Below are 13,558 nucleotides of genomic sequence, written 5' to 3' on the forward strand. Positions count from 1 at the left end.
TCAATAAATGTTAAGCCAACTAACAAGCATATATTCAAACATGTTTTAAATAACTGTGTTTAAGAAAAGATTACAGACAATATCCATATATTAACATTCAGTATCTTAAATAGTGCATAGATTATGTTGCTTTTCCATGGATGCATTTATTCCTGTAGAAACAGGTTTTAAAATGGTCTTTCCTCGTAAAAGTGGGAAACACTGTAGTATCAAGTGATTTTTCTTTTTAAATGGAACGTTACCTAATTGAAAGTCTAGGCGCTGCTTAGGTAATTGTGTGCAGACAATAAAAAATTTGTAGTGTTATTTCTTCTTAGTTTTTGCTAAAGAACATCGATGTTGATGCAGGTTAATTTTTAGTGATGGTGGCAGTAAATACCAGCTGAATGGAACGGTGTGTAGTAAAAATATGAAATACATTACTAGCTGGAGTATCTTTTTTAATTATTTTTTGGCATTCTTTTCTATTTATTTTCTAGAGTTCTTTGAAAATGAACACGTACGTGTTGGACAGAAAGGTACGGATCTGTTTTATTCTGTAATAAACTGTGAGTCGTTAGGAATGCATTAAGTAAATGCGTAGAATGCATTTCTATCTCAAATAGAATTTTAAGGATTTAGGCAGACTAACACGAAGCATTGTCAGTAATACCATTGTAATTTCGATCGAGACAGTCAGTAATACCGTTGTAATTCAGACAGAGACAGAACAGCATTTGCAGTCTACCAGTAGCTACTAGATAAATAACTCCACAGATATTTCATTAAAAATGAAATAGGAAGCACGGAGACATAACTTTTTGGTGATACCTTATGCCACCACTGAATTTCATTTTAAAATCAAAAAGACTCTGGACTCCCTTCTCTGCACACACTGTTCTCATTAGTGTAATGGGATTGACGTCTGTGCATCAGAACAGAGTCTTTTCGATGGTTATTTGCAATTGCAGAACTTGGTAAATATTGCAATACTTGGCCACTGTGGAAAATTTGCTGATTTGTGTCTGTTTACTGCTTTTTCTGAAGAAGTTCTGGGGTTTTTTTGTGGGCTAAGAAATAACTTGCAAAAGAAAGGGAAAGATAAAAGACATAATCATTTATTAGCTCACGTTTGCTTATAGAAGAAACATACAAGGAATGTTTCAAATCCATTGATATCTGCTCCTTACTGGCTCTTGGGATTCCTGATAATCGTTATCACCATCAAAGAAAAACCAACAGAGTGGATACCATCCCAAAACTCCTCCATCCCTTTTATTTATTGTTTTTTTTTTCCTGTTGTAGTGACAAGACAGTGACCCTCCTTTCCTCCTCCTTTCCTCCTCCTTTCCTCCTCCTTTCCTCCTCCTTTCCTCCTCCTTTCCTCCTCCTTTCCTCCTCCTTTCCTCCTCCTTTCCTCCTCCTTTCCTCCTCCTTTCCTCCTCCTTTCCTCCTCCTTTCCTCCTCCTTTCCTCCTCCTTTCCTCCTCCCATCCTCTTTCTATCCCACGTTGTCTGTTTTCTGATCCAAGAGCAGCTCATTAGGATACTGTCCCTCCTTCTGTTCTTTTCCTGTTCTTCCAAATAAATTTCCCATCCGGACTTCCTGAGCTAGTCATTCAACTCCACAATGTAATTTTTACTCCTCATCTCTTGCCTCTGTTAGAGCAGTCTCTATTACAGAGATTGTCTTAGCTTTTTCTTGATGAAAGGACATAAAATTTTGCAAAAATGTGAGTTAAGAGTCTCGACCATAAACTGAAATCTCAGTTAATTCAGTGGGAATCCTACGGCATGCTCTATTGGGTGTTGGTTATGACTTTTGGTTGCCACTGATGTACTGATTCTGCTTTTATATTAGATGTATTGCCAAGTCTGAGGGATTTTCTTTATTTAGTAAAACCTATCTTGTATATAGCAAAACTACTTTCTACTGTTTTGTGTCTCAGTAAGTGTCCTTGAGTGTTTACCTCATTTTTTCTGAAGTGAACCACAGTCTTTTCTAAAGTTTTGTGGGGAATGTAGGAATGTTTTTTTTCTTTTTGCCCTCTTCTTTCAGGGAAAAAAAGGATCACACAGCATCTGTGTTAGAGCTCTGCAGGTTAGAGAGAAAATTGGCAGACTGGTCTATTCAGTATTAAGGAATCCTAGAATGCCTCGTGTTGGAAGGGACCTTAAAGATCATCAAGTTCCAAGCACCCTGCCGTGGGTCAGGGGGAAGGAGGGAAGGCTCAATTAAATAGATTTATAATTCCAAACCTCATCCTTCTAATTCATGTCAGGGCGGATATTGTGAATATTGACTTCAGTGACATTTAGAAAAGCAAGTTGTTTCTGTGAGACTTCGGGAAAAATCAGAGGATATGGATTTGGAAACTTCTGAGCACCAATGCAACACCTCTCTAACATCTAGATAAACTCACAGAAGTATTCTCCCAACTTTCTCTCTGTTGTGAAAGACATTTCAGGTATGAGGGTACGGTTAATCACGTAACCTCAATGGGAAGCAACGCATCTGCCAGATTAGGACAGCTAAACATGCATGTCTTTCAAGTTTAGAGAATTAAGTAAGGAATGAGACAATCTCTCTAAGGTATGGACAGTAGTGACAGAGTAACCTAAAGCTTCACAACGATGACTCATCTAAGCGAACCTGTCAACAGTAGAGTATTTGTTTTATGTCAATCCGAGGGGAAAAACAAAATATTTTGAGAAAAAGTCTTTATCCTCCAGAGTACATATACCAGTAATGAGAGAACACAACAGTACACTCTGAACTGGAAAATTCTTGTCCCATGGTTATCCGTGAAGCTATTTGTATAGTTAACATAAAAATAGGAGAGACGCGCAAAACCAGAATGAGTGGCGATCTCCTATTCGAACTGAGATACCGCTCATAGTTAAGCAGGAGTATTTTGTGGCTATATATGGCTGCTTATTCCGCTGGATGCCAACCTGCCTGCTGCAACCAGCCTTCAGCCATCATAATGTACTATGATGATACATACTAAGTGCTGTTTTGTGACAGAAGGCAGTACAGCCTTGCTTATTAATACCAACTGCCTTGTTTCCCAGGGAACCACTTTGAAAATTGCATTGTGGAAACCAGATCTTTTAGATATTTTCCCATTAGCTAATGCTTACAACATGGTAAACTAGCTTCTGAAGTTAAAAATTAAAGTTTTGGGTAATTTGATAAACCTTGGAAGCCCTAAACTGCATCAATTCATTACCTGCTTTGTTTCTTACAGTTTTAGCAGAGCAAGATAGTGCTGCAGCTCAACAATACGTTCGTCAGGGATGTCCGACAGCGCTCCGAGCTGATCTGTGGGCCCTCATTCTCAATATTTCTAACCAGCCAGAGGTAAGAAGCAAAGAGAGAGTAAAATATGAAGATTAGAACACAGAAGTGCAAGCACATAATCTTCTAGTGATCTTCTTCCAAAATAGAAATGCTCTACTGAGTTGTCACAGAAACTGATAAACGTTTTATGAGAAATATACACGTGCCTGTAAAAAAAACTCTGTGCTGTCATGAAGTCTTTTAGGTCCTTCCCTAATTTTTGAACAGATATATGAGCAAAATACCATAGAACAAACTATTTACTAGCCTTTCACAGAAGTAAGGCTGTAACTACTGCTAGAATGCTAACACCCTGAGATATTCTTCTTGCATATGCCGAATACACTGCTTTATTTTTTGTGAAGTACAGCAAAACAGTTTTCATATACACATAGCTGGTCTATGATCTGCTGTATTTCATGTAGTCTTTATTGATTTGTGTACTGTTTCTCTGCTGGAGTTGAATTGGGTGGTTGCAGAGAGTTCCTGCTCTAATATTTCCCATTTGCAGTTTAGGTTTTGTTACGTTTAGAGCTATATGAATCTATAATTCATAAGGACCGTGGATTTCCTTTCTTTAATGTAAAACATTATGAGGATTTGGTATGGGCAGCTTTGTGTGTGTTTGCATCCAATATTCTTGTTTGGAAAACTTTATTCCAAGTAAAGCTCAGCCTCTGTATAAAGCTAATACACAGCCAAGCTAGGGATGCTACTAGCATCTAACATCGTAATAGTAAAAATGATAAACTGCAAGCTCTATATGAAGGATTATTTAGAAATGCGTAAGCACATTGCCTGGCAATGAACTGTTTATTACTTTTCATTTGTAGTGGTACATTTCAGAGAAACTGTGTTAGAAGAGCATCTTTAAGGTTGGAAAGTCAAACGTTTAAAAGCTGAACAGTGTCACAGTTAATATTGTCTGTGCGAACAGTCCAATTTGCTGTGTGTGTATATATATATTTATAGTGTGATCTTGAATCACATAATCACAGTTTTTCCTGTGGGATGTCTGCCTCGTAGATTGCACAAAGTGGATGGCACACACTGAGAATCTGTTTAATTTTATTCTTTTTTCCTTCTGTTTGGTGTGTTGCCTCTTGTTTATTCACTGCATGCTATTTAGGCAGTGCTTAGAAAACAAAATTGTTCATTATTTCATAGGGGTTTTTTTTCCCTCAAACTTTTTTAAGTTAGTGAGTTGAAAATAAATCTTAATTCTGAAAATTCCAGCATGCAGAAATTTGTAATGCTTTACTTTCCTATAGTTTTTACTGAATGTAATTTCCTAGGTTTAAAAACTTAATAAGTAGGCGAGGTGATAAGGCACACAGTGCTCCATTATGAATTTATCAGAAGTGGGTTTTAGATTAGGATCAGTAGCCCAAGGTACCCACTGTAACATTCAAACAGCAGAGAAACCAGTACCAGTAATGGACTGTCATCATCTTTGACTGGAGAAGGATGTGTGTTACAAGTAGATTTCACAGGTGTCTGGTCAAAGGAGAATAAGCTTTGAATCCTTTTCAGGGATTTGCCGGTAGGGACTTTCTTTAACTCTTTTTGCCATTGTCTCTTTACGTAATTTGATTAGATTTTTGTTTTGTACTTGTTTCTGGTACTTCTGTTCCAAAATCTACAGCTCACCTCTGCCAGGGATTTAATGGACTATGCCTGCCCAGAGGCTGCTGGGTAATCCCAACCTTCACTTCCAAGAAGGTGAATCACCAAATTCTGCTTAAAAGAGCTTTGTTGGGTCCTGCTGAAAGATACTGTTCTCTCTTGCCTCTTGAGCTACTCTCAGAGCTCCCTTTTCCTTATGCACTCGAGTGGATACAGTATGAGGTTTTTTTGGGGTGGAAATTTTGATCTGTGGCTTTGTAAGGTCAAGAGGACTGGGCACTGCAATCCTGGAATGTACTTTGTTTCCACTTGGAAAGATATAGTTGGAGGTGCGGGAGTAAAAATATATATATATATAATTTTGAGAAAAGCTACGGCCTATATGAAAATGCGACACATTTTAAAAAAAGGAAAGAGTTTACGAATCAAGGTGACGCTAACTTTTGGCTGACAGAGAAGAAAGGTTGAATTAGATGGAAATGGTAAGATTTTGGTTTTGTAATTGAAAACATTTTAGACTGAGTAATGTACCACGTTTTTGGACTCTCCTGAAACTTGGTAGTAGTCAGTTGTCTTGTCTGGAGGAAGAAATCCAGCCAATAAAATAGTAAAATGAAACTTGAATCTCTTTTGAAACCTGAGTGAAGCTCTTAACGTTCCTCCCTGTGTGAGAAAAACTGATCAACAAGCAAGAGTCACGTGGCTTGAAAGTAAATCTGTGACCAATCTTGTTTATGCTGCAGATATAAGGAATAAATTTATTAATGCAGCATGAATCACAAAGCCTCTTGTCTTACTAAGAGGCATGGGCTAGATCCTCTTGTAGGCAAGTTGTGGCTGAAAAACTGGCGTGATTCCCAAGCCCAGACTTTATTTTGCATCACAACAGTCACAATTTAAGAGAAAATTAATGACAAGTAACGAGGTAAAACCTTTATTCCTGTAATGGTTATGATTGGTTTTGCCTTGCAAGTCCCTTTTTAATAATTTCTGATTTGTTTCCCAAACTTTTTCTCATGAGTTCTAGTTCAGGTGGACAGCTTGTCCTTCAGGTCTTTTTACTAAATTATCGAGCTGTTAAAATATTTGTGTTGTTTTATTCAGCTAATATTTGCAGTGTAAATTTGCTGTTCGTTTTTTCAGGGTGGAGTTTTTGAGTTGTGTTTGAAATTTTTGTTCATGCTGAAATTCTAACAGCAAATGGTGTTTGATTTTTCTGAGTGATGAGCGAGCTGGCCTAGTGGGTTTTTGTAAGAGCAAAGGAGAAACTATTATTTCTGATAAAGGAAAAGGTGATGAACTGTTGACCCTTTTTCATTTAAAATCATATTGAAGAAAGTGTTCGACGGAATTATAAAGAACTTGCATTCAGTTTCTGTGAGCTGCTAAAGAATCTGAGCCCAGTTGTTCTCTATTTTAAAACAGTGCCCTAAACAGCAGGTTGCTTATTCTTGCCCCATTTTTAATTGCTTGAAATATTTACCCTAATTGTAGCATATTAGGGAGGAAAATTGGGAAGGATACAGATTTCAGAAATGGGACATCCTATTGGTTAAGGGTAAGTAATTCAAATCTCTGTTCTAACTCAGACAGTGCTTGCGCTATGTTCTAATCAGTAGACTGTTTTCTAAAATCAGTCCACAAGTCTGAAGGGTGGGAAATGGGAAGTTTCTGTGCTTTACCTTTGCTAAAACAAAAGGCAATGTTACAAAATGGTTTAAATACACGTGTCATTCTGGATGAAAAGATAGCAAATCTTCCGTTCTGGTTATACCTATTTAATTTAAATTTCTTCTGGCGGTTTTCTTTTTTTCTTCTTTGGAGGATACTGGTCACTGTCTATTGCAATTATGCATAAATTACAGTTTATGCCAATTAACATGATTCTTTGTATTTCAATTAAAAATGCAGTTGAATTTAGGCATAGGAAGCTGATAAACATTTTAAGAAATTAGTAACATAACAATCATAGTACAGTATGATGCCATAAACAAAACTTCACTGAAACTAGCACTCTAAACTCAACATGTCAGTACCGTTGAAATTCTGAAAAACAGAATTTTTGTTTTTCAGGTACAGAAACCTGTTCTTCATACATTCACCGAATTCATTCCTTGCATACCAAATAACTCTATTCTAGGTGTGAATAAATCAGCAGCAATTAAACTTAATATCAAGTTATTCTGACTGTTAAGATGGATGGACCGTGTACTTAAGTGATTACTTTTTAATTGCGGTTTTACAATAATTTTAATAATAACAGGAAAAAAATTAGAGTCATTTTCTTGAGTTACAACAGATCAGTGATTGCATTATCTAGAACCCTTGTAGCCATGAGTTTCATTGTACCATTTCTTATGCAGGAGTACTTGTGTGCACAGCAGAAAGAGTTAATCATGCAGTCCGCTTAGCGTGAAAAAGAAGTTTGGGGTTTTTTATTTATTATCTCCTTCTGTTCTAATATGTACAGTTCATTTGAGAGGGCAAAAAACCTTTAGACATTATTCATTTGGCAGTGTTACACTTAATTAGACTGCGGTATTGATGCTTTAAAATTGTGACCTTGGTATCGGAGTAGTTTTCTCTAGCTTTCTACAATGGAATGCTACATTCATACTGCAAATAATTTACATATAGTAAATCACAGAATCACAGAATGCTATGGGGTTGGGAGGGACCTCTGGAGATCATCTAGTCCAACCCCCCTGCCAGAGCAGGTCCACCCAGAGCAGGTTGCACAGGAACGTGTCCAGGCAGGTTTTGAATGTCTCCAGAGAAGGAGACTCCACCACCTCTCTGGGCAGCCTCTTCCAGGACTCTGCCACCCTCAAAGGAAAGAAGTTTCTCCTCATGTTGAGATGGAACTTCCTGTGATCAGGTTTGTGCCCGTTCCCTCTTGTCCTGTCACTGGGCACCACTGAAAAAAGACTGGCCCCATCCTCCTGACACCCACCCTTTAAGTATTTATAGGTGTTGATCAGATCCCCCCTCAGTCTTCTGTTCTCCAGACTAAACAGACCCAAGTCCCTCAGCCTTTCCTTGTAAGAGACATGCGCCAGGCCCATAACAATCTATTTTTATTATCTAATATTTATATCTGATCCTTTGTAAAGAAACAGTGTAGTGTTTATACCTCCCTTTTTCATTTCTTAGAAAGAAAAATGTAAATATTTTCCCTGTGGTAGTTATCAGTACTTAATAAATACAGCTTTTGTCCTTATTGGACCTTAACGGTTTAATAATATATTAATTTTAATAGTTTCTAAGTGTATACTGCTTCTCAGTTTGGGATTAATACAGAGAACAGTACAGTGGTCCCCAGCTGCCTCTTCATTTATTTTTTTTTCTATCCCTCTCAAAATTTCATCTCACTTTCCACTTGTTCTTTAAATCTTTACTTCAGGCTTACCCTTTTTGCAAAGAAATCAGCAGTAAATATTATGTAAAGCTTGGAGTATACAAGTGGTTTTGTGGTGTCCGTAGAGACGCATTGAAATCAAAATAGTCTGTTGGGAAGTGGGAAGGAGCTTTGGGACTGCTGGTTTCGCCTATGAATTATTCCAAATCCATCTGAAACTGTGTTATTCAATTGTAGGCATAGTGGCAGAGCGGGATTTAGGGGGTTAGGAATTACATGATGATAGTGCAATATTTAATTCTTTTTTCCCTTTGGAAGCTCTTTCTAAGAAGAAAGAATAAGCAAAAGCAGAGAAGTGTTTGTGCTGATTCTTCCCCGTCATTTCTCCCTTGTGTATGTTCTGTAGACATTCAGAAAATAATAAGAGTTTAAGAAAAGGTCCGAGTTCTTTGTATTCTTCATGAGATTTTTTTTATATATTTATCATTTAATCTTTTTACCAATTTAAACTATTTAGAGTTTCATATTAGATTAACATCAATTATTTGCAGCTACTCACTAATGCTAGAAGATACGACAGAACCCGTTGGGGGAGAGATCCGTGAAAATAGAGGGTAACAAAGAAAAAAAGCAGAATGACTTTGAGCATTGAAAAGGTTTTAGGTGCAGAGAGACTCAAAGGTTGGAAGATACGGATTTCACTGAATTTCACTGAATTTTTTAGAGTTGGAAGGGACCATAGAGATCATCTAGTCCAGCTCCCCTGCCGAAGCAGGATTGCCCAGAGCATGTCAGAGCATGTTACTCAGGACGGCATCCAGGCGGGTCTTGAAAATCTCCAGAGAAGGGGACTCCACACCCTCCCTGGGCAGCCTGTCCCAGGGCCCTGTCACCCTCACCGGAAAGAAGTTTTTTCTCATATTTGAGTGGAACCTCCTATGTTCCAGCTTGTGCCCGTTGCCCCTCGTCCTCTCACTGGCAACCACTGAAAAGAGTCTGGCTCCCTCCTCCTTCAACCCACCCTTCAGATACTTATAAGCATTGATAAGGTCTCCCCTCAGCCTTCTCTTCTCCAGACTTTGAACTAGTTCCTTCATTCCCATTTGATTAATTATCTAAAGGGGAGGTCATTTTACAACGTCTATTATCTGCCTTATTTTTTAAGGCTTAAACTACTATAAACCGTGATGGAATGCTTCATGAATTATGCAGTGGGTTTTTCAGCTGAATACATGCCTATGACTTGTTTTTTTTTTAAATTGTTAAAAATTAGCGTTGTTAATTTAAATGCAGATTAAAGTTATATCTCAGACTGATGATGGTAATATTTTTAATTTTAGGATATCTTGTATTATGAACAACTTAAGTCAAATGTGATTCAGCACGACCTTTTAGTGGACAGCCTGATTTACAAGGTAAGTAATTCACTAAACAGTGATTAAGCGATTTATATACTCATCACACCATTATCTTGGGTTTTTTTTTTTAAGAAAGAAAATGTCGGACGGTTTGATTTTAAGGAGTGTAAGAATAATTAGCGTGAATTTATTATTGTAAGCTCTCTCCTTGTGCCTGTGTTTGCTCCTGTGTAAGACATTAGTTTGAGTTGAGCCGTTAAGCCATAAAGAAACTGTAACTTCATTTGAAGGAATAACTGGTTTTGCCAGCAAGATAGCACTGGGCTCTGGCTGCTTCTGTTTCAGGTTTCAATTCCAAATATTTTAATCATCAAGTTAATATGGTATTTTTTAATTTTAAAATATGGAGTATATACTTAGGTACGGCTCTTCCATGATTCAGTGGTGAAACAGTGTCTTCTATCGCTGTGTTAAGTTTAGCTTCTCTGAGACTCTGAAAAGATATTCTTCTGGCTTCAAACTGCTTTATTTTTTGATGACAGGATGTAAAGCTGACAGCAAGCAATGATGACTACTATTTTGTATTTGAGGATTATTTGTATCAGGTACGTAACTATGGTTTTTCTTAGAAAAGCTGGGAAGTGTACTCCTGTGGGATTATATCATCTTTGGAGTAAGGACTGCCTTTATATTTCATGCAGAGGCAGAGTGGGACCCTAGAGAGATGTACCTCTTTGCTGCATTACATATATTTTCCCTTCGGAATAACAATCCTGTACATTTAAACAGATTCAGCAGGACAGGGCTTCTAAAACTCCTGCTCTGAAGGACCCTACAGAAATATCTTTCCAGTGCAGTAAAGCCCAAAAATACAAAATCAGCTGTATTCTTCTCCTTTCGAGCTTTGCAATAATAAAATGATTAATAGCTGTGGCACACGGAGAAACTAAGACTGGAGAAGCATATTCAGGGTTTTAGTTTAAAAAAGAAAAATAGTATTGATTTCCAGTGACCTACTGCAATAAGCGTAAAAGATACTGTTTTCTCATATTTTTAAATAGAAGACATTGCCTCTGAATAAAGTAGTGATATTTATGGTTACTTCTAGGATTGCTCCCATTCCAAAGCTCCTTCTAGCCATGGGGGAACCCAGCTAATTTATAAAGAATTATCTTTGTTGCTGCCTGTCAAATGCCCTTAAATAGAAGGAGATTACATTTATGAATTTCCTAATGTGTAGTTGATTGCAGTGTCAACATAGATGTCATGCAGCAAACTTACCGTTTCCACAGTGCTTTCAGTTGCATTAGTCACATCTGTTCCAGTTGCTTAATTTTTTGGTTTAGAGCTACGTGAAACTAAATGATTTCTTCTTTGATGGCAATATGTAAACTCCTAGTAATTTAACTAACTGAGAAACTGTCCTTAATGCTGTTTAGTCTATATAGATATAAAAATGTGTTACTATTTAAGCATACTGTTCAGTCCTCTCTACGTATCTCCTTTTAGCATAATAAGCATTTAAACATTAATATTTAAAATTATAACCGCATTAAATTATAGCCTTTTTGACTTAAAAATAGTTACAATATTAAGATCTGTATCTGAATTTGTGTCTGAATTAGTATTTGAAAAGTGACTACATAATGACAACTCAAACATTGGTATTTATTCACTAAAATATTTACGTGTAGATGTTTTCCTTGATTTGAGGGCAAAGATGATCTTCATTATTGTAACATTATCTTTTCATCATGGGAGGTGAAAATCTCATATTTTTTTTCTGCTTCATTCATTATATAGACTACTAAGGCAAATTAATTAGTCATTAACAGACAGTTCTAATGGACCCAGGATTATAATCTATGAAGGAGTATGAACTCGGATACAGTATAATCTTTTATTTTAAGACCATCAGAAATAGATTTTATTCATAATTCTTAATATATAGCACAGTTTAATATTTCAATTTTTTCCTCTATTAACTAAAGAATTATTAGAATGAAAATTATACAAAGTACTAAACTATCCTTAGTAATTTGAAGGAGAGTCACCAAAAACCTGAAAAATTAAGTGGCTAGTTTCACTCCTTAGAGGCAAACAATATCTCAAACTTCTAATTATTAGTTGCTCTAGTTTTGTTTGGTGTTTGTGGTATGCTTCAGACTCTTTTCTAGAAGAATGTTATCCATTTTCCTCGATTAATTTTCTCTTCCAACCTCATTTGCAAGTGTATTGCTGCCAGATGATTTTGCTCTGTGGCCCCTGGAAAAATTCTAAAGTATGAGTCACTCTGATATGGAATGTTATTTATTGATTTCATATGATAACTGGAATTTAATATTGGCTAAATAAAATAGGTAAGGAAAATGTTAGTTTAAACCCGATTAAATTATTTCTGTGTTTGCGCTGGGTTTGTGGGGTTTTTTTTATGACTAGTTACTGCCTCTCAGGTTTCCAAATCATTGACAGAGCCTGGCGTTTGTCTGTGTATTACTTAACAGATAAAGCATCCATCAAAACCTGAGAATTTGGGCCTAAAATAACAATGTGACTATTTGGTGGGATTATTGGTACCTCTTTAGTAGCCTGCAATCCTTTCTGGGAAGAACACTGTGAAATTACGTGATTTATTTCCTTTTCTAGCTTTGCTTTCTTTATCCCAAAGTTTCCATGTTTTTTATTACCTCTTTATAACTACTGAAATAGAATACAGTTACCTTTTATCAAAAAGAAATTACTATATTAAAGCTTTGGCTTCGTTTTTTTTTTAATTTTTCCTCAGTCCTTTGAATTCAGTGGTTTTCTTTTCAGTTTTGATTAGGAATATCCGATAGTTTGCCAAACATTTCTGCACTTAAAAGGGGGTTTGTGTCATTGTTTTCTTTAGCATTATCATTTTTTGGGAATGAGAAAAATAATAAGTGAATTCATAAATTTGTACATTCATTATTTCAGGCCAGAGGTTCAATTTGAATACGTTTGTCTTAACATTTTGCATAATGAATACATGAAAAGAACCTCACGCAGCAGTTTTGAGGTATAGTCATAACTTAGGTTTGAACTAGAGTCCATCTCTTACAAAGATGCATAGTCTTAACTTAAAGACTTCCAGATACCGGTACTGGACACTGTATTCCTAAAAAAGGGGACCTCAAATTAAGGTTACATTCTTTCCCCTATGAGAGAACATAATTTATGTCCTTTTTAGATCAGTTTCTTTTTCTTTCACCTCAGTTAACATATACAGAGAATTGCATTTGCCTGTGTATTGTTATTGTCAGCTGTATTTTGGCAGCTATGAAAATGATTGTGTATTATGCAAAAATAATATTTAGCTTAAACTGTTTGAGATAAAGAAACTATTTTTTTTTTTTTTTAAAAGATGGTTGGATCTGAGAAATAGCTTTGAGGTTCAAAAGAGGAAAAAGTCTCAAAATATGGCCTGCTTTCCATAAAAAATAATAATAATTAAAAAGCATTAATGTTCAGACGTCACAGCGTTTCGGGTTTGTATGTTTCTTTTTGACAAATGCTGATATCTGGAAAATGTTTGCAATAATTAGTTGAAGGAAAAAAATCCATTCATTAGTATTCACAATGGATTATGCAGTGAAACACCATCTAAGACATTTCCACCTTTAACACCTCGGCTACAGTTAAACCAAACAAACTCTTAAAACCTGCAAGAGCAGAGAGGGTTTAAGGGATGCAAAAAAAGTCAGCAGGGAGTTGAAGCCTGTCTTACTTCTGCCCTCTTGTGTACATTCTCGATAGCGCAGCCTTTCATTGCAGGAAAACATGAAAATTTTGAAGTATAATAATAATTATTACATTTTTTACAACTGCATGTAGGATGAGATTCTTTATTGTTAATTTTTTTTTTTTTTTTTTT

The 13,558-nt window shown here is 36.2% G+C and overlaps 1 protein-coding gene across 4 annotated transcripts in view; it reads left to right on the forward strand.

Moving 5' to 3' along the window:
• TBC1D19 (TBC1 domain family member 19) overlaps positions 1-13,558 on the forward strand; it is a 50,130-nt gene that overhangs the window by 24,158 nt on the left and 12,414 nt on the right. For all 4 annotated transcript variants that reach the window (XM_074147278.1, XM_074147277.1, XM_074147279.1 and 1 more), the window contains 4 exons: positions 480-518; positions 3,230-3,342; positions 9,646-9,720; positions 10,206-10,268. In XM_074147278.1, the coding sequence (XP_074003379.1) occupies positions 480-518; positions 3,230-3,342; positions 9,646-9,720; positions 10,206-10,268 (290 nt within the window). The remainder of the gene's footprint in view (positions 1-479; positions 519-3,229; positions 3,343-9,645; positions 9,721-10,205; positions 10,269-13,558) is intronic.

Source organism: Numenius arquata, chromosome 5, assembly GCF_964106895.1.
Source record: "Numenius arquata chromosome 5, bNumArq3.hap1.1, whole genome shotgun sequence".
Lineage (NCBI taxonomy): Eukaryota > Metazoa > Chordata > Aves > Charadriiformes > Scolopacidae > Numenius > Numenius arquata.